General features: G+C 43.0%; 1 protein-coding gene across 1 annotated transcript; it reads left to right on the forward strand.

Moving 5' to 3' along the window:
• The first annotated feature begins 1583 nt into the window (after nt 1-1583).
• On the forward strand, nt 1584-4678 carry LOC137352863 (probable G-protein coupled receptor 139). Its single transcript, XM_068018714.1, has 2 exons — nt 1584-1653; nt 3741-4678. The coding sequence occupies exons 1-2, from the start codon at nt 1584-1586 to the stop codon at nt 4676-4678; spliced, it is 1008 nt and encodes a 335-aa protein (XP_067874815.1).
• The last annotated feature ends 21954 nt before the right edge of the window (nt 4679-26632 follow it).

Below are 26632 nucleotides of genomic sequence, written 5' to 3' on the forward strand. Positions count from 1 at the left end.
GCCTTCTGTATTAGAATTCCATAGGTTCAGCACATTCAGAGTGAAGAAGTTTCTCCTCATCTCAGTTCTAAATGGCATACCCCGTATCCTGAGGCTGTGACTCCTGGTTCTGGAATCCCCAGTCACAAGGAACATCAGGAGAGTTTAGGGGAGTCCAGAGAGAACCCCGATCTTGTCATGTCTTTCAAACAGAAAACATTCAGTGCATTGGCAGTGAGATTAATAACGCCCTGAAGAAGACTGGAGGAGTCCATTCGGCCCCTCCAGCCTGTCCTGCCCATTCACTCAGGTCATGGCTGATTTGCTCCTTATCCACATCAAGCAGTCTCAGCTTCGTAAACGTTAATACCCTTTCCCAACAAATCTCTACCGACAACCAGGAATTAATGTCATTGCCTGTTAACACTGGAGAATTACTTCCATAAACCTCTCCGCCTCGCGACCTCTCATTCCTGCTTAAAGACGTTCCTTAAACTGACCTCTTTCACCAAGGTTTTGCTCATCAGCCTTAATCTCCCCTGATGTGGTTTGGTACTTAGAGGACTGGGAGCCAATGCAGGTGAGTTAGACTGAACGTGTTGGATGAGATGGACTTGGTGAGGGTTGGACATGGAAGCAGGGATTTTCAACAGTTGACGGTGAGGGAAGGTGGAATTTGGGTGTCTGGATCAGCAGTGAATTGGAGGAAAGGAGTTAGGAATTGGCACAGTTGTAATTTTACCCGAGCAATTAACCATTATAGAATAAACAGGTAAATATTTACAGTGAAATAGCAGAGAGAAGATTTTCTTTTATTCTTTCATGTGATGTGAGCTCTGCTGGCAAGATCAGCATTTGTTGCCCTTGACAGCCTGCTGGGGCGTATCAGAGGGCAGTTCAGAGTCAGCTCCATTGCTCTGGCTCTGTCGTCACATGCAGGCCAGACCAGGTAATGATGGCAGATTTCCTTTCCTGAAAGGAATCAGCGAAGGAAATGTGTTTTTACAATAATCAATGATAATTTGATGGCACCATTTCAGAGACTAAATTTCAATTGCAGAATTCAGTTAATTAATTGAATTTAAATTCCAGCAGCTGCTGTGGTTGGATATGAACCCCAGTCACTAGGCCATTGCGTTGGGTCTGCATTACTAGCCCAGTGATATTGTCACTATGCGACTGCTTCCCCAATGGACGTGTGCAGAGTCTGCCCCGAATATCACCCACAGTAGTTTCTAGGCTGTAACACTGAACGTGGTCCCGAATCAGAGACTCGAAGTTCACATTTTAACCGGGAAAGCAGAAACAGAGTGAAACAGGATTGCTTTTGTCGCTGGATTCAGTGTCCGAGAGGTCTTTGCAAGAAAATGTCATTGACATTGAAATGAATGTGCTTTATCCACCATATTATTTACATCAGAGTCAAAGCTTCTGATGTAATGTGTTTGTTCAGGTGAGTGTAACTAATAGCAATGATCAGGGGTATCACTGTGTCAGTGGAGACTTCTGCCTTCTATAAATCAGCACCCATTGGAATAGATCAGCTCAGAATGCCTGCTGAAGCTGTGGGTTACAGGCGAAAGAAGTCTCTGCTTGTCACTAAAATGGCATATCCAGTAATATATCAGGTAGAACGCATTTACCATCCTCTACTTGCAGCAATTGGAGTACCTGGTAAGCCAGTATCTCAGCTGTTAATGGTGTAAATCGATATTGACTGTGCTGCTGCACTCGGTATTATTTCTCACTGTGTGTTTTACACAGCCACCTGTTCTTTTCCAGCAATTTAATGACGGAATCTCCTCATTGTCTACTCTTTATTTCTTGCAGGAGTTGTATTATATCTTGAATGGTATTGTTTTAAGTAACTCTGGCATTGCTGCTGGATTATTCTTGTATTAGATGTATTTGAATGAGATATCTCGGTTAGGGTCAAGAATCAGAACTTCAGGAGCTTTTAACACTTTCATGATGTGGATCTAACCACTCCTGGAATATTTTTATGGTCTTTTGTCAGTGATTGATAATGAGACACCTCACAGTCTCAGTGTTTCAAGGGAACAGCACAATGTCCTCTTTCCCCAATATCATGGCTCAGTTTAACTGGGATTTCAATGTATTTGTTGGGTATCACTGTTATCAAATATTATTTCACTCTGTGTGTGTCTGACGTTGCTTCAGAGGTCTGGCTACTGAACTGAGTTTGCCGCTGACACTTTCACATCTCCTTCTCTGCTTCACTTTGGAACCTTCACTGTCACTGGACAGCACTGAAAAAAGGAATTGATGTGATATTTTGTTGGATTACACTCAGTTGGAATCATTTATCTGTAGATTACCAGCTGCAGCGCTGATGTTGGTGTTTTACCAATTAAACAATCACACATTTTAACGGTGTACTTTATAATTCCAGCAGAGGGAATTTGAATGAATGTGAAGTTTGTCTGGAAGAAGCTTTCGATCCTGATTATTACATGTATTGTAGCTGAAGTGAAGAGTGTAGGTGAACAGGTGGAGACTTGGATGCTCTGTAGGTGCAATAAATTAGTCACGGCAGTGTCACCATTGAGCAAACTCACTCTGAGAGTAGAATCATTGAACCTGGGGCAGGTGAAACGGAGAGAAACTGGGAGCTGAAGCTGTCTGTTGTCAGATTGCGTTCATTTTACTGTTAGATTTGATCCTCTGTGTTCATTTCTTTCATCTCCTCATTTTGTTTTGTAGAAAGTTCCTATTCCTCACTTACTGACTGAATAAACATAATAGAATCAGTTCTTCAATGATGGTAATTCATTCTTTAAATACTGGACTTTAAAATCTCAGTGACTGCTGAGTTCAATAAAGAGCGAGGCTGATAACAGAAATATATTTAAATTTACATTTAATTGCCTGTACAAACTAAGTACATTGACTCTATTGTATAACCAATGAACTGTTCTCCAACACCAATAACCACAGGGATTATTGTTTAAATGTATTAATTGAGTTGTGTTACTGGGATCTAGAGATTAGATTTCCTCTAACACTCTGCTGCAGTCTCTCCCTGTGAATCTCAGCCTCTCCTCTCACTGTATTGAATCCTCAGTCTCCTCATCCATTACTTCAGTTTATCCACTTTCCCAAACCATCTTCTCCTGTCTCTCCTCCAGCTCCAACATGTCCTTTTCCTTCTCTCCCTCCCGATCACACTCACTGGATCCACCTCCAACTGCTTCGTCCATCCTGATAGGAATAGAGGGACATAGGAGCAGGAGGAGGCCATTCAGCCCTTCAAGCCTGCTCTGCCATTCTAGATCATGGCTGATATGATCACTCAAACTCAGCACTGTAGTTTTCAACCATTTCCCATTTGGTAACAGTCCCTGTCGGTTCTCTGAACCCAGAGCAACAAACCAGCTGCACATCCCGCTCTGCCCAAACCTTCCCAACCAACAGTCTGGAGACAAATTCCCAATTAACCCATTGGATTCCATCTCTGTAAATCCCTTTCTCATTTCCCCACCGGTACTACATCCTCACTCAGTGCTTCCAGTCGATTCAGTGCTAACTTTATTCACTTTCTGTATCAATTTCCCAATTCATTATTAATAATTGTGTTTCAAACATTTCACTGTGACAAAGTACTGCCCAGGTCAATGAACCAGATTCCACTGTCCGATGCCCCAACAAAGCTAGAGATTTCAGGTCAGATCCTGTCAAACTGCTGCTTTGTCTCCAGGTCTTATCCGCAATTTCACTGCTTCCTTTTCTCTCTCTTCCAGTTAACTTGGTGGCGATTGTGATCCTGTCCCGAGGAAAGTGCGGTCTCTCCAAATGTATCACTGTCTACCTGGTGGGAATGGCAGTGGCTGATCTCCTGGTCGTTATCACTGAACCCATATTGCAAAGGACTGTTTCAATTTATTTCCCAGATTCATTCCTGAGAATTACTCCTGTGTGTTCTCTCATTACCATTCTGTGTTCTGCAGCCACAGTTGTTTCTGTCTGGCTCACAGTCACTTTCACCTTTGATCGATTTGTGGCCATTTGTTGTGAGAAGCTGAAAACAAAATATTGCAGCGAGAAAACGGCGGCTGTGGTTGTGGGAACGGTGAGTGTGCTGGGCTGTTTAGTGTCTCTCCCCTGCTACTTTACACAGGAACAAAATTACATGATTGATAATGTTCCCATGGGTTGTGTCTTTAAACTGAGCTTCTTTACCTCCCCCATATGGGCGGCTTTTGATTTATTTCTCCTCATATTAACCCCTTGTATCCCAGTCTTTCTGATTTTGCTGCTGAATGTTCTGACTGTCAGACGGATTTTATTATCCAGTAAAGTCCGCAGGGGATTCCGGGGCCACAGCAATGGAGAGAATCACAAGGACCCAGAGATGGAGAATCGCAGAAAATCAATTATTTTGCTCATCAGTATATCCGGCAGTTTTATACTGTTATGGGCGACACTGGTTGTGTTTGTCATTTACAGGCGAATTGCAGATATTCAGAAATATTCCTCCGACACTGACCCTCTCTTTATCACAGATCACACATCAAATATGCTGCAGCTTCTCAGTTCCTGCACCAACACGTGTATTTACGCTGTGACCCAGACTAAATTCAGACAGGAGCTGAAGAAGGCAGTGAAATACCCTCTCAATCTCATTGCTAAATTAGTCAAATCACAGAAAGAGCTGAAGGATTTCAAACACTGCAATTAATCCCATTCCATATTCCATTCCCTGCACTCTCCACAGGACTGAAAGTACATTTTATATTCACAGCTGGAGACCTGAAATGAATTTAAATCTGATTCTAAGATTATATTTCATTGATAATCTGACGTATTGAGGCGGGACTTGCTCAGCAGAAGATTCATGAATTGCTTCTCAAAAAGGCGTCATTGAAAAGCTCGGCTGGATTCAACTAAACCCACCCTGCTTCTCGCGCAAAATGGACCAAGCTGCAAATGACAGTGTTTGTGAGATGGCGAGAGAGGCAGGAACTGCAGTGAGACAGGGACACCAACAGATGGGGCTAGTGAGAGTGGCGGAAACTGCAGTGAGACAGGGACACCAAAATATGGCGATGGTGAAAGGGGAAGAAACTTGCAGTGAGACAGGGACACCAGCAGATGGAGATGGCGAGCGAGGCAGAAACTGCAGTGAGACAGGGACACTAAAAGGTGGAGATGGTGAGGGGCAGAAACTGCAGTGAGACAGGGACACCAGCAGATGGAGATGGCGAGCGAGGCAGAAACTGCAGTGAGACAGGGACACTGAAAGATGGAGATGGTGAGAGATGCAGAAACTGCAGTGAGACAGGGACACCAGCAGATGGAGATGGTGAGAGGGGGCTATAACTGCAGTGAGACATTGACACCAGGAGATGGAGATGTGAGAGTGGGCAGCAACTGCAGTGAGACTGGGACACAAGCAGATGACAATGGTGAGAGGGGGCAGTAACTGCAGTGAGACAGGCACACCAATAGATAGAGATAGTGAGAGGGCGATAGTAACTGCAGTAAGACTGGGACACCAGCAGATGGGGATAGTGAGAGGGGCAACAACAAAGAAACAGAGAAAATAGGAAAGCTCCAGCAGACCCCCAAAAGCATAAAATCAAAATACTGCTGATGCTGGCAATATTGAGCATTTCCAGCACTTTGTTTTTCTCTCAGCCCCGAAAACACACAGTCTTCTTTTCTGTATTTAGAAATGAATTTCACAATGACACATTTATATTTATTATTAGTTTCCTCTCTGGTTAAAGCTATTGTTGGAGAATTCCTCGTGCCAAAAGATTCTCTCTCTGCATCATCGACCCTGCAACTTTCAAAAAGATTCTCCTTGAGATGAAGAGAAATAAAATTGATGCAAACAAAGAAAAGGATTTTGAACATAAAACAAACACAGCAAGAGCCCAGGGCTCTTTCTCTCACTCGCTGACATCAACAATCTCTCAGTGACTTCCCATCTTACAAACACATCCCCCGATACAGAGCCAGAGAATGGGAAGTGATTGGAAATGTGTGAGAGAGTTTTTGGAGCTGAGTACCTGCCCATTGCCCTGTTTATCCAGGTTAACAGAGCCAGCTCTGAGCAGAGACATGACAAGGAGCTGCTTCCTGATGACCTGCAAACTTTTTACTCCAAACCCCATTGTGGATAACATTGCTGCAATTTGCAGACAGACATTTGCAGCAATCATTCTGTTCCCAGAAACTGTGAAATTCTATCTTTAAACGGAGATGAAGATGCAAACGTTTAATCACTGCCCCAGCATTAAAGTTAACTAAAAATCAAGACACCCTCAAGGGTGGGAGATGGGGTTGTGGGGAGTAGCTTCTCTCCAGGGGCTGGGAGCTGGGCAGTGACTAAACACTGCAGACCCCCCCCCCCCCAGAGGCTGTGTTTCTACCTCTGTGTTTACCCTGTCATTTCCAGCTGTTTCACTCTCTCTCTCTCTTGTTCTCCCTCTATTTCTCTGTCTGTCTCTCTATATTTGTTTCTACTTCATTGTAAAAACAATGAAGGATAGAGAGAGAAATCCACAATATCGGCCATTTAATTCCTGATTCGCAGAAGCATTCAACAATCAGTGAATTAATTTTTAAAGTGGTCGTCACTGTTGCAATGTTGGAAATGCCGCAGGCCATTTGTGCACACAAGATCCCATAAACAGCAGTTTGATAACAGACAGCGACGCCTCCTCTTCCCCTCTGATTCCTATGATTCCCTCACTCTCCTGAGTCTATCTCTCTTCTGTTACTCTCATTCGGAGAGACAGATGGAGAGAAAGAGAGAAACAGAGAAATCCACTCTCAGGACCTCAATCTCCATTCAAATGGCTGCTGCACATTTCATTTAAACCTCAAATTCACGGCACTGCCCAAAACACCCGCATCATTCCACAATTATACCGGCTTCAAGCTCAGGCCATTAATTCCAGGCCTTCTGGAGAGCTTTGCAAACAATGAATTCACTTTTAAAGTGCAGTCACTGTTACAATGCAAGGAATTCTGGGGGCAAGCAGTGCACAGCAAGATCCCACTTCAAAATTCAGTTTACCCAGATTTGATTGTGGATTTCTCTCTCTCTGTCTTTCTCCATCTTTCTCTCCCTTCCCTACCCCACCCACACAGCAAAATCCCACAGGCTTCAATATGATAATATGCAAATAATCTGTTTATTGATGTTAGTTGAGGGATCCCAGAGAGAGGAACATTCCTGCAGTTTGTAAATCTCAAACACCCCTCCCCCTGACCTTCTCCTGCTCTCCCCTACCCACCCCATCCATATTTGTTTTTTTTTCTGGATCCCGGATTTAATCTTGATTGAAGCCTCCTCTGAAGTGTTTCTGTCACTGTTTAAAATAACCACATGTCACATTGTGGCACCGATTGATTAATGGTTAAAATTGAGAAAGTGTGGAGGAGAGAAAAGCAGAGGAAGATGGAGATAAACAGCTAGAAATCCACACTCAGACCCTCAGTAACCTGAATATAAAGGTGTCCTAATTGTTGTCCTGTAGGAAATGCCGCAGGGCACTTGTTGCACAGCAAGATCCCACAGGTAGCAATGTGATAACAGCCAGATTTCCCCTCAGTCTCCAGCAAGGGCAAAACTCCCTCTTTAAACTGGAAACAAGCTGCTGATTCTGTCTCACCATTTCAAATAAGGACAAATCACATTGCTGTGTGTGGCATGTTTTTTATTTCTTAAAGATTCAAATGGAGAAGGCGAGTGTGAAGCAGAGACAGAGAAGAGAAAGCATTGGGGGTGGGGGAGATAGAGACACAGGGAATGAATGTGGAGACAGAGAGAAAGCTAACCTCAGAACTACAGTAAAATGAATTAAAATGGGCACCCTGCATCTTATTTAACTGTAAGCTTCATTGCATTGCCCAAAACAGCAGCAAACATCACAGACAGGGCTGTAAGGAGCAAGTGGCAAATGGGGCTCCCTCCTGCAGCTGCTCCTTTAACCCCAGGCTTTCAACCTGTTTAAAACACCAGGGCCCCAATCCAACGGGGACTAGTTAACCCAGGGCCCCAGAGAGGAAATTAAACCTCAGGCTAATAAACGGACACAACTCACGTTTGTGTGGGGAGTTGGGTGCAGCTTGTGGACAAGGCCTCAGTCCATCCCATCTGGAGGAAGCTCCTGTCCAAGGATTCCCCGTCCCAGACTTTCCCTCTTTTCATCTTCACGATGCAGTTTTCAGAATGAAAATCCCTAAGGCAAGAGAGAGAAAATTAATTAAAAGGCATTCGAAAACAAAATAGCATAGCAAGAGCCCAGGAATTCCCCTCGGTGACACAGACAATCTCTCAGCAACACCCTAATACAAACAAATCACAATTAATAAGCCAGAGACTAAAAGGGTTGAGACAGTTCCCTCCACCAGTGTGTGTCTGTGTGTCTGTCTCTTTATCTCTCTCCGTGTCTCTGTATCTCTCTCTCTCTGTTCCTATTTCATTCGCCCCTGTGTCCCTCTCTGTTTATACCCGTTTCTTCCCCTCTATTTCATGTATAATCTTTATTGAAATGAGCTTTGAAATATTACTGTCTCTCCATTTAAAACAACAACAAATCACTGTCTTTGTTTTTTACTATTAAAGGTTTAAATAGAGAGACATGGGGAAAGAAAGCTGAAGAGAGACAGAGAGAGAAATTTAAACTCAGAACTTCAGTTAAAATGAATTGAAATGAATTGGAAGCATTTGACTCTCAATGAATTAATTTTTAAAGTGGTCGTCACTGTTACAATGTTGGAAACACTGCAGACCATTTGTGCACAGCAAGATCCCACAAGCAGCAGTGTCATAACAGCTGGCTACCCCTCTCTCCCTCTGATTCCCTCTATATTTTCCTCATACTCCTGCATCTCTCTTATTCCTGTTACTCTCATTCAGAGAGAGAGAGGGACAGGGAGAGAGAGGGACAGAGAGAGAGAGAGAAATAGGGGGACAGAGAGAGAGGGGCAGGGAGAGAGAGAGCGGCAGAGAGAGGGACAGAGAGAGTTTGACAGACAGACAGAGAGGGAGGGAGTGAGACAGAGAATGGAACAGAGACAGTCAGGCAAAAGTAGGAAGGTGAATGTTTTTTGTGATTTTGAATTTCTCTGAAAATAAAAAATAAATCTTGAATAAGAAATCCTCCGAGATGAAATGATTCATTCTCACTGCTCTGACACTGATTTACCTTCAAGTAGCTTTTTCCAGTCCACTTTTTCTGAATCGACTTCCACTGGCCCAGATTCATTCCCCAAAACTAAATGTAGAACTGACCCATCTTTTGTTGGCCTTGCTACATACTGACCCAGCCTCCACTGCTCCCTGGGGAAGAGTCATAGAGTAATAAGCACAGAAACAGGCCCTTCAGCCCATCGTGTCCGTGCTGGACATCAAGCACCTTTCTATTATAATCTAATTTTCCAGCACTTGGACCATAGCCTTGTATGCTGTGGTATTTCTAGTGCTCATCTAAATACTTCTTAAATGTTGTGAAAATTCCAAAGTCTAACCAGCCGCTGACGCAAAAAAAATCCTCCTCAGCTTTGTCATAAATGGGAGACTCTTTATTTTTAAACTGTGCCCCCCAGTTCTAGACTCCCCCACAAGGGGACATTCTCCCAGCATCCGCCCTGTAATGTCCCCTCAGAATCTTGTATGTTTCAATAAGATCACCTCTCATTCTTCTAAACTCCAATGAGTATAGGCCCAACCTGTTCAACCATTCCTCACATGACAACTCCTTCATTCCAGGAATCAGCCTAGTCAACCTTCTCTGAACTGATTCCAATACATCCAGGCCTGACCATTTCTCCACTTTCAAAGATGCCAAACACCTTAATATTTCCCTCTCACTCAGTTTATCCCATCCAATATTTCACACACTCCCCTTTAACTGCAATGTCTGCATCGCTCCTCCTCTTTCATGAAGACAGACACGAAGTACTCATTAAGAACCATGCCACATCTCCCACCTCCATACACACGTTCCCCTTTTGGTCCCGAATACTCTATCCTTAGTTATCCTCTTGTTCTTCATGTATTAATAAAACATCTTTGTGCTTTCTTACATTCTACACAGGAATATTTTTTGCTTTTCTTCTTAATTGTACCCCTGCAATTTCTTCACCCTCTCAGCTTTCTGTGGTATTGAGCTCTCGGTATCTAACATAGGCTTCCCTTTTGTGCCTTATTCTAGCCGCTTTGCTCCTTGATATCCAAAGGGCTCTCGATTTGGGAGTCTCACCCTTTTTGGCTTTGTGGGAAAATATTTGTTCTCAACCCTCACTAACTCTCACTTCTCTGACACTCATTTACCTTCAGTTAGCTGTTTCCAATCCACTTTGCTAAACCCTCCCGTCCCTGGATCTAACATCTCCTCTGATGCCCCTGAAAGACCCTCACATCTTTCCTAATGTGTGGTGACCAGAACAGGATGCAATATTCCAGTTGTGGCCTAACCAGAGCTTTGTAAAGGTTCAACATAATTTCCATGCTTTTGTACTCAACACCTCTATTTATGAAGCCTAAGATGCCACATGTTTTGCTGACTACTCTCTCAATATGTTCTACCACCTTCAAAGATGGTGGAACTGTTTTTTTGAAAAAGAGGTCATCAGAAGGTCTTTAGGACTAAGTTTGTAAACAACAGTTACTGAAAGAATCCAGGAGTGCTAAAGACACATGCATATGTCACTCTGTCCCTGCACACTCCCTAGAACTGTGCCATTAATTCCATATTGCCTCTCCTTATCCCTTCTCTCAAAATACATAACCTCACACTTGCCTGCATTAAATTCCATCTGCCACTTGTCTGCCCATTCTGCTCGCCTATCTATGTCCTGGTGCAGTCGACTGGTATCGTCCTCACTGTTTGAAATTCTCCAGGTTGGTACATCGGCAAAAATATTGAAATTTTACTCTGTGCTCCAGCATCCAAGTCATTTATACACATCAAAAGAAGCAGTGGTCCGAGCAATGACTCTTGGGGAACACCACTATCCACCACCTTCCAATATGAAAAACAACTATTTACTACAACTCGCTGTTTTCTGTCCATTTGCCAATTTATGATCCAAGCTGACACTGGCCCTCCTATTCCATGAGCCTCAGTTTTGTTAACCAGACTTTATGTGCGACTTTGTCAAGCACTTTCTTATAATCCATATAAAATCCATGGCATTCCCTTCATCAACCTTCTCTGCTACTACATCAAACAATTCAATTCGATTAGTCAAGTACATTCTGCCTTTTACAAATCCTTGCTGCCTTTCCCTAATTAACTCAAACCTCTCCAAATGCCTGTTGATTTTTTTCTCTTTCAATTGTTTATCCAATTCATCTTTTGAAAGCTACTATTGAATCTGTCTCCACCACACTATGACACATTGCATTTCAAATCTGATGCATCCGTGTGAAAAAAAAAGATTATCCTCTTGTCACCTCTGTTTTTTTTTTGCCAATCACCTTCAATCTGTGCTCTCTGGTTATCAATCCTTCAGCCATTGGAAGCAGTTTCTCCTAAAGCTTTCACAATTTTAAGCACCTCGATCACATTTCCATTTAAGCTTCTCTGCTCGAAGGAGAACAGCCCCAGCTTCTCCAGTCTATCAAATGTAACTGGATTAATCTCATCCTGGAACCGTTCTAGTAACTCTCTTCTGTACATTCACCAAAGTCTCCATGTCCTTCCGAAAGTGTTTTCCCCGAATAGGACACAATACTCCAGCTGGGGACAAACTATTATTTTATAGGGGTTTAGAATAACTTCCTGACTTTTATACCCTAGACCTCTGTTTATAAAGCTCAGGATTCCATCTGCTTTATTAACCTATCAGCAAAGAGGGAGATTCTAGCAGAACCATTGACCAGTTCCCTTCGACATGAATCCATGAGTCATTCCAAGACTGGCGGGAGGTTTTAGGGGAGTCCAGAGAGAAGCCCGACCTGGTCAGCTTTTTTCAAGCAGAAAGCCATCAATGTATTGGCAGTGATATCAATAAAGCCCTGAAGAAGACGGGAGGAGGCCATTCAGCCCCTCGAGCCTGTCCTGCCCATTCAAGCAGTTACCGGCTGATTTGCTCCTTATCCACATCAAGCAGTCTCCGCTTCATAAACGTTAATACCCTTTCCTAACAAATCTCTACCGACAACCAGGAATTAATATTACTGTCTGTTAACACTGGAGAATTCCTTCCATAAACCTCTCCGCCTCTCTACCTCTAATTCCTGCTTAAAGACGTTCCTTAAAACTAACCTCTTTGACCAAGCTTTTGGTCTTCAGCCTTAATCTCCCATGATGTGGTTTGGTACTTAGAGGACTGGGAGCCAGTGCAGGTGAGTTAGGCTGAAGGTGTTGGGCGAGATGGACTTGGTGAGGGTTGGACATGGAAGCAGGGATTGGGAACAGTTGATAGTGAGGAAAGCTGGAATTTGAGTGTCTGGTCAGCAGTGAATTGGAGGAAAGGAGTCAGGAGTTGGCACAGTTGTAATTTTACCCGAGCAATTAACCATTATAGAATAAACAAGTACATATTTACAGTGAAATAGCGGAGAGAAGATTTTCTTTTATTCTTTCATGTGATGTGAGCTCCGCTGGCAAGGTCAGCATTTGTTGCCCTTGACAACCTGCTGGGCCGTTTCAGAGGGCAGTTCAGAGTCTGCTCCATTGCTCTAGCTCTGTAGCTACACGTCGGCCAGACCAGGTAATGATGGCAGATTTCCTTTTCTGAAAGGAATCAGTGAACAAAGTAAGTGTTGACAACAATCACTGATAGTTTCACGGCACCATTATACAGACTAGCTTTCAATTGCAGACTTCTGATAATTAATTAAATTTAAATTCCAGCATCTGCCATGGCAGGATTTGAACCCCAGTCATCAGGCCTTTGGGTTGGGCCTCTGGATTACTAGCCCAATGATATTATCACTCCGCGACTGCCTCCCCAATGGACGTGTACAGTGTCTGCCCGCGAATATCACCCACAGTAATTTCTAGGCTGTAACGCTGAACGTGGTCCCAAATCAGAGACTCAAAGTTGACATTTTAACTGGGAAAGCAGAAACAGAGTGAAACAGGATTGCTTTTGTCCCTGGATTCAGTGTCCACTGCAGACAGATCAATTACATTTACAATGGAAACTCCAGGAGTGAACAAGGTCAATACAATAATATGCAAAATATAAATGACGGCACAAATAACTGTAGCATCTGTCCAGTATGGGTATAGATTTCAGGTTTATTCCCGACAGAGGTCTTTGGAAGAAAAGGTCATTGACATTGAAATAATTGTGTTTTATCCACCACACTATTTACATCAGAGTCAAAGATGCTGATGTAATGTGTTTGTTCAGGTGAGTGTAACTAATATTAATGATCAGGGGTCTTACCATGTCAGTGGAGACTTATCCCCTGTATAAATTGGGACCCATTGGAATGGATCAGCTCAGAGTGCCTGCTGCAGCTGTGGGTTCCAGGCTAACAGAAGTCTCTGCTCCTCACCGAAATGGGATATCCAGTAATCCGTCAGATAGAAGACATTTACTATCCTGTAATTGCAGCAATTGGAGTACCTGGTAAGCCAGTATTTCAGCTTCTAATGGTGCAAGTCGATGTTAACTGTGATGCTGCATTCAATATTATTTCTCACTGTGTGTGTTACATAGTTACCTGTTCTTTTCCAGCAAGTTACCAATGGAATCTCCTCATTGTCTACACTTTCAGTCTTGCAGGATTTGTATGATATCTTGAGTGGTATTGTTTTAAGTAATCATGGTACCCTGCTATTTTTGCTGGATTATTCTCTGTATTGAATGTAGTTGAATGAAATATCTCAGTTAGGATCAAGAGTCAGACCATCAGGAGTTTATAATAGTTTAATGATGTGGATCTAACCAGCCCTGGAACATTTTTATAATTTTATTTCCAGTGATTGACAATGAGACATCTCACAGTCTCAGTGTTACAAGTGGACAGCACAATGTCCTCTCTCCCCAATAACATGGCTCACTTTAACTGGGATTTCAATGTATTTATTGGTTATCACTGTTCTCAAATATTATTTCATTCTGTGTGTGTCTGACGCTGCTTCAGAGGTCTGGCTACTGAACTGAGTTTGCTGCTGACACTTTCACATCTCCTTCTTTGCATCACTGTGGAACCTTCACTCTCACTGGACTACATTGTAAAATAGAAAGTATTGATGTCATGATCTACTGGTTTACACTCTATCAGTTGGAATCAAAAGTCTTTTCATTTATCTGTAGATTATTAGCTGCAGCGCTGATGTTGGTGTTTTATTAATTAAACATTCCCATATTCTAACGGTGCATTTTGCCATTAAATTATTCATATCAGTGTCACCATTGAACAAACGGACTCTGAGAATAGAGTCATTGAACCTGGGGCTGGTGAAAAGAACACAGGCGCAGAATGTTAGGACTAAATTGATGTGAAAAGCAGCATTAAGTAACATTTGCTGGGTGTGATTACTCCAGAGAGATAGGGAAGGAGAAAAGAAGCAGGGAGAACGACATCGAGGGAAAGAGATGAGCAGAAGTAAAGAGAAAGAGAAAGAAACCACGGTGTAAATAATTCACTGTCATAAAGTGAGAAAAGCTGTGAGTTGAAGTTGTCTGTTGTCAGATTGTGTTCATTTTCCTGTTGGACTTGATCCTCTGTGTTCATTTCTGTCAGCTCCTCATATTGTTTTGGAGAAAGTTCCTATTCCTTACTTATTGACTGAATAAACATAATAGAATCAGTTCTTCACTGATTGTAATTCGTTGCTAAAATACTGCACTTTAAAATCTCTGTGACTGCTGAGTTCAATAAAGAGCGAGGTTGAAATCAGAAATACATTTAAGTTTAATTGCCTGTACAAATTAAATATATTGACTACATTGTAAAACCAATGAACTGTTCTCCAACACCAATAAACACAGGGCTTTTTGTTTAAATGTATTAATTGAGTTGTATTACTGGGATCTATAGATTAGATTTCCTCTAACACTCTGCTGCAGTCTCTCCCTGTGAATCTCAGCCTCTCCTCTCACTGCATTGAATCCTCAGTCTTCTCATCCATTACTTCAGTTTATCCACTTTCCCAAACCATCTTCTCCCCTCTCTCCTCCAACTCCAACATGTCATTTTCCCTCACTCCCTCCCAATCTCACTCACTTGATCCACCTCCAGCTGCCTCGTCCATCCTGAGAGGAAAAGAGGAACATAGCAGCAGGAGGAGGCCATTCAGCCCTTCAAGCCTGCTCTGCCGTTCTAGATCATGGCTGATATGATCACTCAAACTCAGCGCTGTAGTTTCCAGACTTTTCCCATTTGGTAACAGTCCCTGTCGGTTCTCTGAACCCAGAGCAACAAACCAGCTGCACATCCCGCTCTGCCCAAACATTCCCAACGAACAGTCTGGGACAAATTCCCAATTAACCCATTGGATTTCATCTCTGTAAAACCCTTTCTCAATCCCCCTCCGGTACTACATCCTCACTCAGTACTTCCAGTCGATCCAGTGCTGACTTTATTCACTTTCTGTATCAATTTCCCAATTCATTATTAATAATTGTGTTTTCAAACATTTCACTGTGACAAAGCACTGCCCAGGTCAATGAAAGCAAAATACTGCGGATGCTGGAAATCTGTAATAAAACCAGAAATGCTGGAATCACTCAGCAGGTTTGGCAGCATCTGTGAAAAGAGTAGCAGAGTCAACGTTTCGGATCAGTGACCCTGCTTCTCGTTTCACAGATGCTGCCAGACCTGCTGAGTGAATCCAGCATTTCTTGTTTTTAGCACAGGTCAATGAATCAGGTTCCACTGTTCGATGCAGCAACAAAGCTGGAAATTTCAGCCCAGATCCTGTCAAACTGCTGCTGTGTCTCCAGGTCTGATCAGTAATTTCTCTGCTTCCTTTTCTCTCTCTCTTCCAGTTAACTTGGTGGCGATTGTGATCCTGTCCCGAGGAAAGTGCGGTCTCTCCAAATGTATCACTGTCTACCTGGTGGGAATGGCAGTGGCTGATCTCCTGGTCGTTTTCACTGATCCCATATTGAAATGGATTGTTTTAATGTATTTCCCAGATTCTTTCCTGAGAATTACTCCTGTGTGTTCGCTCATTACCGTTCTGCTTTCTGCAGCCACAGTTGTTTCTGTCTGGCTGACAGTCACTTTCACCTTTGATCGATTTGTGGCCATTTGTTGTGAGAAGCTGAAAACAAAATATTGCAGCGAGCAAACGGCGGCTGTGGTTGTCGGAACGGTCAGTGTGCTGGGCTGTTTAGAGACTGTCCCCTGGTACTTTACACAGGAACAAAATTACATGATTGATAATGTTCCCATGGGCTGTGTCTTTAAACTGAGCTTCTCTACTTCCCCCACATGGGCGGCTTTTGATTTGTTTGACCTCATATTAACCCCTTGTGTCCCAGTCTTTCTGATTTTGCTATTGAATGTTCTAACTGTCAGACGGATTTTATTGTCCAGTAAAGTCCGCAGGGAATTCCAGGGCCACAGCAATGGAGAGAATCACAAGGACCCAGAATTGGAGAATCGCAGAAAATCAATTATTTTACTCTTCAGTATATCCGGCAGTTTTATACTGTTATGGGCGACACTGGTTGTGTTTGTCATTTACAAGCGAATTGCAGATATTCAGGATTATTCCTCTTACACTGACCCTCTCTATATCACGCATCACACAGCAAATATGCTGCAGATTCTCAGTTCCTGCACCAACACGTGTATTTACGCTGTGACCCAGACTAAATTCAGACAGGAGCTGAAGAAGGCGGTGAAATACCCTCTCAATCTCATTGCTAAATTAGTGAAATCATAGAAAGAGCTGAAGAGTTTCAAACACTGGAATTAAATCCCATTTCATATTCCATTCCCTGCACTCTCCACAGGACTGGAAGTACATTTTATATTCACAGTGCTGAGACCTGAAATGAATTGAAATCTGATTCTGAGATTTTATTTTATTGTTCATCTTACCTATTGAGTCGAGACTTGCCCTGCAGATGATTCATGAATTGCTTCTCAAAAAGGCGTCATTGAAAAGCTCAGCGGGATTCAAATAAACCCACCCTGGATCTCGAGCAAAATGGACAAAGCTGCAAATGACAGTGTTTCTCAGACAGCGAGAGAGGCAGAAACTAAAGTGAGACAGGGACACCAACAGATGGAGATAGTGAGAGCAGTAGAAACTGCAGTGAGACAGGGACACCAGCAGATGGGGATGGTGAGAGTGGGCAGTAACTGCAGTGAGACAGGGACAGCAGCAGATGGAGATGGGGAGAGGGGCAGTAACTGCTGTGAGACAGGGACACCAGCAGATGGGGACGGTGAGAGTGGGCATTAACTGCAGTGAGACAGGGACACAAGCAGAAGATGATGGTGAGAAGGGGCAGTAACTGTAGTGAGAGAGGGACACCAGCAGATGGGGATGGTGAGAGGGGGCAGTAACTGTAGTGAGAGAGGGACACCAGCAGATGGAGATAGTGAGCGGGGCAAGAACAGAGAAACATCGAAAATCGGAAAGCTCCAGCAGACCCCAAAACTACAAAATCAAAATACTGTGGATGCTGGAAATACAGAGCATTTCCGGCACTTTGTTTTTATATCAGCCCCGAAAACACACAGTCTTCTTTTCTGTATTTAGAAATGAATTTGACAATGACACATATATATTTATTATTATTTTCCTATCTGTTTAAAGCTCTTGTTGCAGAATTCCTCGTGCCAAAAGATTCTCTGTCTGCATCATCAACACTGCAACTTCCAAAAAGATTCACTCAAATAAAAGCAAAATACTGCGGATGCTGGAAATCTGAAACAAAAACTAGAAATGCTGGAACCACTCAGCAGGTCTGGCAGCATCTGTGGAAAGAGAAGCAGAGTTAACGTTTCGGGTCAGTGACCCTTCTTCAGATCTGACAAATATTAGAAAAGTCACAGATTGTAAGCAAGTGAGGTGGGGGTGGGGCTACTTCTTTGTAAAAACACTCAAACACTGGTGACTCCCATCCCCTCCTCTGTGGAAGGATAGAGAGAGAAATCCACATTCCAATCCCTGAAAATATGAATTCAAATGAAAACAACACTTCACACACCTCCACATATCGGCCATTGAATTCCTGATTCACCGAAACATTTAACAATCAGTGAATTAATTTTTAAAGTGGTCGGCACTGTTGCAATGTTGGAAATGCTGTAGGCCATTTGTACACAGCAAGATCCCATAAGCACAGTGTGACAACAGCCAGATACACCTCCTCTTCCCCTCTGATTCCCATGCTTCCCTCAATCACCTGCGTCTCTCTCTCTCTCTCTCTCTTCTGTTACTCTCATTCAGAGAGACAGATGGAGAGAAAGAGAGAGACAGAGAAATCTACTTTCAGAACCTCACTCTCAATTCAATTGGCTGCTGCACATTTCGTTTGAGCCTCAAATTCAGGGCACTGCCCAAAACACCAGCATCATTCGGGAATTATACTGGCTTTAAGCTCAGGACCGTAATTCCAGGCCTTCAGTAGAACTTTACACATAATGAGTTCACTTCCAGAGTGTAGTCACTGTTACAATGAAGGGAATTCTGGGGGGCAAGCAGTGCACAGCAAGATCCCACTTCAAAATTCAGTTTACCAAGATTTTGATTCTGGTTTTCTCTCTCTCTGTCTTTCTCCATCTTTCTCTCCCTTCCCTCCCCCACACACACAGCAAGATCCCACAGGCAACAATATGATAACATGCAGATAATCTGTTTATTGATGTTAGTTGAGGGATCCCAGAGAGAGGAACATTCTTGCAGTTTGTAAATCTCAAATGCCCCTCTCCCTGACTTTCTCCTGCATCCCCGCCCACCCCATCCATATCTGTTTTTTTTTCTCGATCCCGGATTTAATCTTGATTGAAGCCTCCTCTGAAGTGTTTCTGTCACTGTTTAAAATAACCACATGTCACATTGCAGCACCTATTGATTAATGTTTAAAATAGAGTAAGTGTGGGGGAGAGAAAAGCGGAGGAAGATGGAGATAAACAGCTAGAAATCCACACTCAGACCCTCAGGAACCTGAATATAAATGTGTCCTAATTGGTGTCCTGTAGGAAATGCTGCAGAGCACTTGATGCACAGCAAGATCCCGCAGGTAGCAATGTGATAACAGCCAGATTTCCCCTCAGTCCCCAGCAAGGGAAAAACTCCCTCCTTAAACTGGAAACAAGCTGCTGATTCTGTCTCACCATTTCAAATAAGGACAAATCACATTGCTGTGTGTGGCATGTTTTTTATTTCTTAAAGATTCAATTGGAGAAGGCGAGTGTGAAACAGAGACAGAGAAGAGAAAGCATGGGGCGAGGGGTGGGGCAGATAGAGACACAGGGAAAGAATGTGGAGACAGAGAGAAAGCTAACCTCAGAACTGCAGTAAAATGAATTAAAATGGGCACCCTGCATCGTATTTAACTGTAAGCTTCATCGCATTGCCCAAAACACCAGCAAACCTCACAGACAGGGCTGGAAGGAGCAAGTGGCAAATGGGGCTCCCTGCTGGGGCTGCTCCTTTAACCCCAGGCTTTCAACCTGTTTAAAACTCCAGGGCCCCAATCCAACAGGGACTAGTTAACCCAGGGCCCCAGAGAGGAAATTAAACCTCGGGAAATAAACGGACACAACTCACGTGGGCCCTTTGGGTGCAGCTTGTGGACAAGGCCTCAGTCCATCCCATCTGGAGGAAGCTCCTGTCCAAGGATTACTCATCCCAGACTTTCCCTCTTTTCATCTTCATGATGCAGTTTTCAGAATGAAAATTCCTAAGGCAAGAGAGAGAAAATTAATTAAAAGGCATTCTAAAACAAAATAGCATAGCAAGAGGCCAGGAATTCCCCTCGGTGACACAGACAATCTCTCAGCAACACCCAAATACAAACAAATCACAATTAATAAGCCAGAGGCTAAAAGGGTTCAGACAGTTCCCTCCACTAGTGTGTGTCTGTGTGTCTGTCTCTTTATCTCTCTCCGTGTCTCTGTATCTCTCTCTCTCTGTTCCTATTTCATTCGCCCCTGTGTCCCTCTCTGTTCATTCCAGTTTCTTCCCCTCTATTTCATGTATAATCTTTATAGAAATGAGCTTTGAAATATTACTGTCTCTCCATTTAAAACAACAACAAATCACTGTCTTTGTTTTTTACAATTAAAGGTTTAAATAGAGAGACATGGGGAAAGAAAGCTGAAGAGAGACAGAGAGAGAAATTTAAACTCAGAACTTCAGTTAAAATGAATTGAAATGAATTGGAAGCATTTGACTCACAATGAATTAATTTTTAAAGTGGTTCACTGTTGCAATGTTGGAAACACTGCAGATCATTTGTGCACAGCAAGATCCCACAAGCAGCAGTGTCATAACAGCTGGCGACCCCTCTCTCCCTCTGATTCCCTCTATATTTTCCTCATACTCCTGCATCTCTCTTATTCCTGTTACTCTCATTCAGAGAGAGAGAGGGACAGGGAGAGAGAGGGACAGAGGGAGAGAGAAAAAAATAGGGAGACACAGAGAGAGGGGGCAGGGAGAGAGAGAGTGGCAGAGAGAGGGGCAGAGAGAGTTAGACAGACAGAGACAGAGGAAGGGAGAGAGACAGAGAATGGGACAGAGACAGTCAGGCAACAGTAGGAAGGTGAATGATTTTTGTGAATTTGAATTTCTCTGAAAATAAAGAAAAGGTATTGAATAGCAAAGCCTCCGAGATGAAATGATTCAATCTCACTGCTCTGACACTGATTTACCTTCAAGTAGTTTTTTCCAGTCCACTTTTTCTGAAGCGACTTCCACTGGCCCAGCTTCATTCCCTGAAACTAAGTGTAGATCTGACCCATCTTTTGTTGGCCTTGCTACATACTGACCCAACCTCCACTGCTCCCTGGGAAAGAGTCATTGAGTTATACAGCACAGAAACAGGCCCTTCAGCCCATCGTGTCCGTGCCGGCCATCAAGCACCTATCTATTCTAATCTAATTTTCCAGAACTTGGTCCATAGCCTTGTATGCTGTGGCATTTCTAGTGCTCATCTAAATACTTCTTAAATGCTGTGAAAATTCCAAAGTCTAACCAGCCGCTGACGCAAAAAAAATCCTCCTCATCTTTGTCATAAATGGGAGACTCTTTATTTTTAAACTGTGTCCCCTAGTTCTAGACTCCCCCACAAGGGGACATTCTCCTAGCATCCGCCCTGTAAAGTCCCCTCAGAATCCTGTATGTTTCAATAAGATCACCTCTCATTGTTCGAAACGCCAATGAGTTTCAGCCCAACCTGTTCAACCATTCCTCACAAGACAACTCCTTCCTCGCAGGAATCAGCCGAGTCAACCTTCTCTGAACTGATTCCAATGCATCCAGACCTGACCATTTCTCCACTTTCAAAGATGCCAAACACCTTAATATTTCCCTCTCATTCAGTTTATCACATCCAATATTTCACACACTCCCCTTTAACTGCAATTTCTGCATCGCTCCCCCTCTTTCATGCAGACTGACCGAAAGTACTCATTAAGAACCATCTCCCACCTCCATACACACGTTCCCTGTCTGGTCCCTAATACTCTATCCTTAGTTATCCTCCTGTTCTTCATGTATTTAGAAACATCTTTGCGTTTTCCTTCATTTTACTCGGTAATATTTTTTCTGGCCCTCTCTTTGCTTTCCTAATTTGCTTCTTAATTTCACCCCTGCTATTTCTTCACCCCTCTCACCTTTCTGTGTTAATTGAGCTCTCGTAATCTGACATAAGCATCCCTTTTGTGCCTTATCCTACCCGATTTGCTCCTTGATATCCAAGGGGCTCTAGATTTGGGAGTCTCACCCTTTCTGTCTTAGTGGGAAAATATTTGTTCTCAACCCTCAGTGACTCTCACTGCTCTGACACTCATTTACTTTCAGGTAGCTGTTTCCAATCCACTTTGCGAAACCCTCCCCTCCCTGGATCTAGCATCTCCTCTGATGCCCCTGAAGGACCTTCACATCTTTCCTTATGTGTAGTGACCAGAAATGGATGCAATATTCTAGTTGTGGCCTAACCAGAGCTTTGTAAAGGTTCGGCACATCTTCCATGCTTTGGTCTGGGGAGGCAGTGGCGTACTGGTGTTGTCATTGGACTAGTGATCCAGAGACCCAGGTATTGCTCTGGGGCCACGTGTTCGAATCCCACCACAGGCGAAAGTGGTATTTGAAATCAATTAATAAATCTGGAATTTAAAGCTAGTTTAATGATGGTCGTGAAACCATTGTCGATTGTTATATAAACCCATCTGGTTCACTAATGTCTTTTCGGGAAGGAGATCTGCTGGCCTACATGTGACTCCTGATCCATAGCAATGTGGTTTACTCTTACATGCCCTCTGAATTCAGTTGGCATGGGCAATTAATGCTGGCTGGCCTGCGACGCACACATCCCATGAAAGAACAAACAAAAACTCAACACCTCTATTTATGAAGCCTAAGATGCCACTTGTTTTGCTGACTAATCTGTCCTTCCACTTTCAAAGATGTATGTATTTGCACATGTCACTCTATCCCTGCACACTCCCTAGAACTGTGCCATTAAGTCTATATTGCCTCTCTCTATCCCTTCTCTCACAATACATAACCTCACATTTGCCTGTATTAAATTCCATCTGCCACTTGTCTGCCCATTCTGCTCGCCTATCTATGCCCTGTTGCAGTCGATTGGTATCGTCCTCACTGTTTGAAATTCTCCAGGTTGGTACATCGGCAAAAATATTGAAATTTTACTCGATGTTCCAGCATCCAAGTCATTTATACACATCAAAAGAAGCAGTGGTCTGAGCACTGACTCTTGGGGAACACTGCTATCTACCATCTTCCAGTCTGGAAAACAACTATTTACGACAACTCGCTGTTTTCTGTCCATTTGCCAATTTATGATCCAAGCTGACTCTGGTCCTCCTATTCAATGAGCCTCAGTTTTGTTAACCAGACTTTATGTGCGACTTTGTCAAGCACTTTCCCTTCACCAACCTTCTCTGTTACTTCATCAAACAATTCAATTCGATTAGTCAAGTACATTCTGCCTTTTACAAATCCATGCTGCCTTTTCCTAATTAACTCAAACCTCCCCAAATGCCTGTTGATTTTTTCTCTTTCATTACAAGACTGGCGGGAGGGTTGAGGGGAGTCCAGAGAGAAGCCCGACCTGGTCAGCTTTTTTCAAACAGAAAACCATCAATGTATTGGCAGTGATATCAATAAGGCCCTGAAGAAAACATGCAGAGGCCATTCGGCCCCTCGAGCCTGTCCTGCCCATTCAAGCAAGCCCTGGCTGATTTGCTCCTTCTCCACATCAAGCAGTCTTTGCTTCCTCAACGTTAATGCCCTTTCCTAACAAATCTCTATCGACAACCAGGAATTAATGTTACTGTCTGTTAATACTGGAGAATTCCTTGCATAAACCTCTCCGACTCTCTACCTCTCATTCCTGCTTAAAGACGTTCCTTAAAACGAACCAGGTAAATATTTACAGTGAAATAGCGGAGAGAAGATTTTCTTTTATTCTTTAATGTGATCTGAGCTCCGCTGGCAAGGTCAGCATTTGTTGCCCTTGACAGCCTGTTGGGCCGTTTCAGAGGGCAGTTGAGAGTCAGCTCCATTGTTCTGGCTCTGTCGTCACATGTAGGCCAAACCAGGTAGTGATGGCAGATTTCCTTTTCTGAAAGGAATCAGCCAACCGATTGTTTTTACAACAATCACTGATAGTTTCACAGCACCATTAGACAGACTAGCTTTCAATTGCAGACTTCTGATAATTAATTGAATTTAAATTCCAGCAGCTGCCATGGCAGGATTTGAACCCCCGTCAACGGGTCATTGGGCTGGGCCTCTGGATTACAAGCCCAGTGATATTATCACGATGCGACTGCTTCCCCAATGGACGTGTACAGTGTTTGCCCCCGAATATCACCCGCAGTAGTTTCCCGGCTGTAACGCTGAACGTGGTCCCAAATCAGAGACTCAAAGTTCATATTTTAACTGGGAAAGCAGAAACAGAGTGAAACAGGTTTGCTTTTGTCCCTGGCTTCAGTGTCCACTGCAGACATTTCAGTTACATTTACAATGGAAACTCCAGGAGTGAACAAGGTCAATACGATAACATGCAAAATATAAATGACGCCACAAATAATTGCAGCATCTGTCCAGTATGAGTATAGATTTCAGGTTTATTCCCGAGAGAGGTCTTTGGAAGAAAAGGTCATTGACATTGAAATAATTGTGTTTTATCCACCACACTATTTACATCAGAGTCAAAGATGCTGATGTAATGTGTTTGTTCAGGTGAGTGTAACTAATATTAATGATCAGGGGTCTTACCATGTCAGTGGAGACTTATTCCCTATATAAATTAGGACTCATTGGAATGGATCAGCTCAGAGTGCCTGCTGGAGCTGTGGGTTCCAGGCTAACAGAAGTCTCTGCTCCTCACCGAAATGGGATATCCAGTCATCCGTCAGATAGAAGACATTTACTATCCTGTAATTGCAGCAATTGGAGTACCTGGTAAGCCAGTATTTCAGCTGTTAATGGTGCAAGTCGATGTTAACTGTGCTGCTGCATTCAGTATTATTTCTCACTGTGTGTATTACATAGTTACCTGTTCTTTTCCAGCAAGTTACCATTGGAATCTCCTCATTGACTACACTTTCAGTCTTGCAGGATTTGTATGATGTCTTGAGTGGTATTGATTTAAGTAATCATGGTACCCTGCTATTATTGCTGGATTATTCTCTGTATTGAATGTAGTGAATGAAATATCTCAGTTAGGATCAAGAGTCAGACCATCAGGAGTTTTTAACAGTTTAATGATGTGGATCTAACCAGTCCTGGAACATTTTTATGAAATTTGTTTCAGTGATTGACAATGAAACATCTCACAGTCTCAGTGTTACAAGGGGACAGCACAATGTCCTCTCTCCCCAATAACATGGCTCACTTTAACTGGGATTTCAATTTATTTATTGCTTATCAGTATTATCAAATATTATTTCATTCTGTGTGTGTCTGACGTTGCTTCAGAGGTCTGGCTACTGAACTGAGTTTGCTGCTGACACTTTCACATCTCCCTCTCTGCTTCACTGTGGAGCCTTCACTCTCACTAGACTACATTGTAAAATAGAAAGTATTGATGTCATGATCTACTGGTTTACACTCTATCAGTTGGAATCAAAAGTCTTTTCATTTATCTGTAGATTATCAGCTCAGCGCTGATGTTGGTGTTTTATTAATTAAACATTCCCATATTCTAACTGTGTATTTTGCCATTAAATTATTCATATCAGTGTCACCATTGAACAAACGGACTCTGAGAATAGAGTCATTGAACCTGGGGCTGGTGAAAAGAACACAGGTGCAGAATGTCAGGAATAAATTGATGTGAAAAGCAGCATTAAGTGACATTTGCTGGGTGTGAGTACTCCAGAGAGATAGGGAAGGAGAAAAGAAGCAGGGAGAACGACATCGAAGGAAAGAGATAAGCAGAAGTAAAGAGAAAGAGAAAGAAGCAACGGTGTAAATAATTCACTGTCATAAAGTGCTGGAATGTCCAGAACAATTAGTGAGAAAAACTGTGAGTTGAAGTTGTCTGTTGTCAGATTGCATTCATTTTCCTGTTGGACTTGATCCTCTGTGTTCATTTCCGTCAGCTCCTCATATTGTTTTGGAGAAAGTTCCTATTCCTTACTTATTGACTGAATAAACAGAATAGAATCAGTTCTTCACTGATTGTAATTCGTTGCTAAAACACTGCACTTTAAAATCTCTGCGACTGCTGAGTTCAATAAAGAGCGAGGTTGAAATCAGAAATACATTTAAATTTAATTGCCTGTACAAACTAAATATATTGACTATATTGTATAAGCAATGATGTGTTCTCCAACACCAATAACCACAGGGATTATTGTTTAAATGTATTAATTGAGTTGTGTTACTGGGATCTATAGATTAGATTTCCTCTAACACTCTGCTGCAGTCTCTCCCTGTGAATCTCAGCCTCTCCTCTCACTGTATTGAATCCTCAGTCTCCTCATCCATTACTTCAGTTTATCTACTTTCCCAAACCATCTCCTCCCCTCTCCCCTCCAGCTCCAACATGTCCTTTTCCCTCACTCCCTCCCAATCTCACTCACTGGATCCACCTCCAGCTGCCTCGTCCATCCTAATAGCAATAGAGGAACATCGGAGCAGGAGGAGGCCGTTCAGCCCTTCATGCCTGCTCTGCTATTCTAGATCATGGCTGATATGAACACTCAAACTCAGCGCTGCAGTTTCCAGCCTTTTCCCATTTGGTAACAGTCCCTGTCGGTTCTCTGAACCCAGAGCAACAAACCAGCTGCACATCCCGCTCTGCCCAAACATTCCCAACGAACAGTCTGAGACAAATTCCCAATTAACACATTGGATTTCATCTCTGTAAAACCCCATCTCATTTCCCCACCAGTACTGCATCCTCACTCAGTACTTCCACTCGATCCAGTGCTGACAGTGCATTCACTTTCTGTATCAATTTCCCAATTCATTATTAATAATTGTGTTTTCAAACATTTCACTGTGACAAAGCACTGCCCAGGTCAATGAATCAGGTTCCACTG

Source organism: Heterodontus francisci, chromosome 39, assembly GCF_036365525.1.
Source record: "Heterodontus francisci isolate sHetFra1 chromosome 39, sHetFra1.hap1, whole genome shotgun sequence".
NCBI lineage: Eukaryota > Metazoa > Chordata > Chondrichthyes > Heterodontiformes > Heterodontidae > Heterodontus > Heterodontus francisci.

What these genes read in the sequence shown, in the direction of transcription:
- LOC137352863 (XM_068018714.1), top strand. Translation starts at nt 1,584, where the DNA reads ATGGCATATCCAGTAATATATCAGGTAGAACGCATTTACCATCCTCTA. An exon ending in TGCAGCAATTGGAGTACCTG is followed by an intron (nt 1,654 to 3,740) that starts GTAAGCCAGTAT and finishes TCTCTCTTCCAG; the next exon opens with TTAACTTGGTGGCGATTGTG.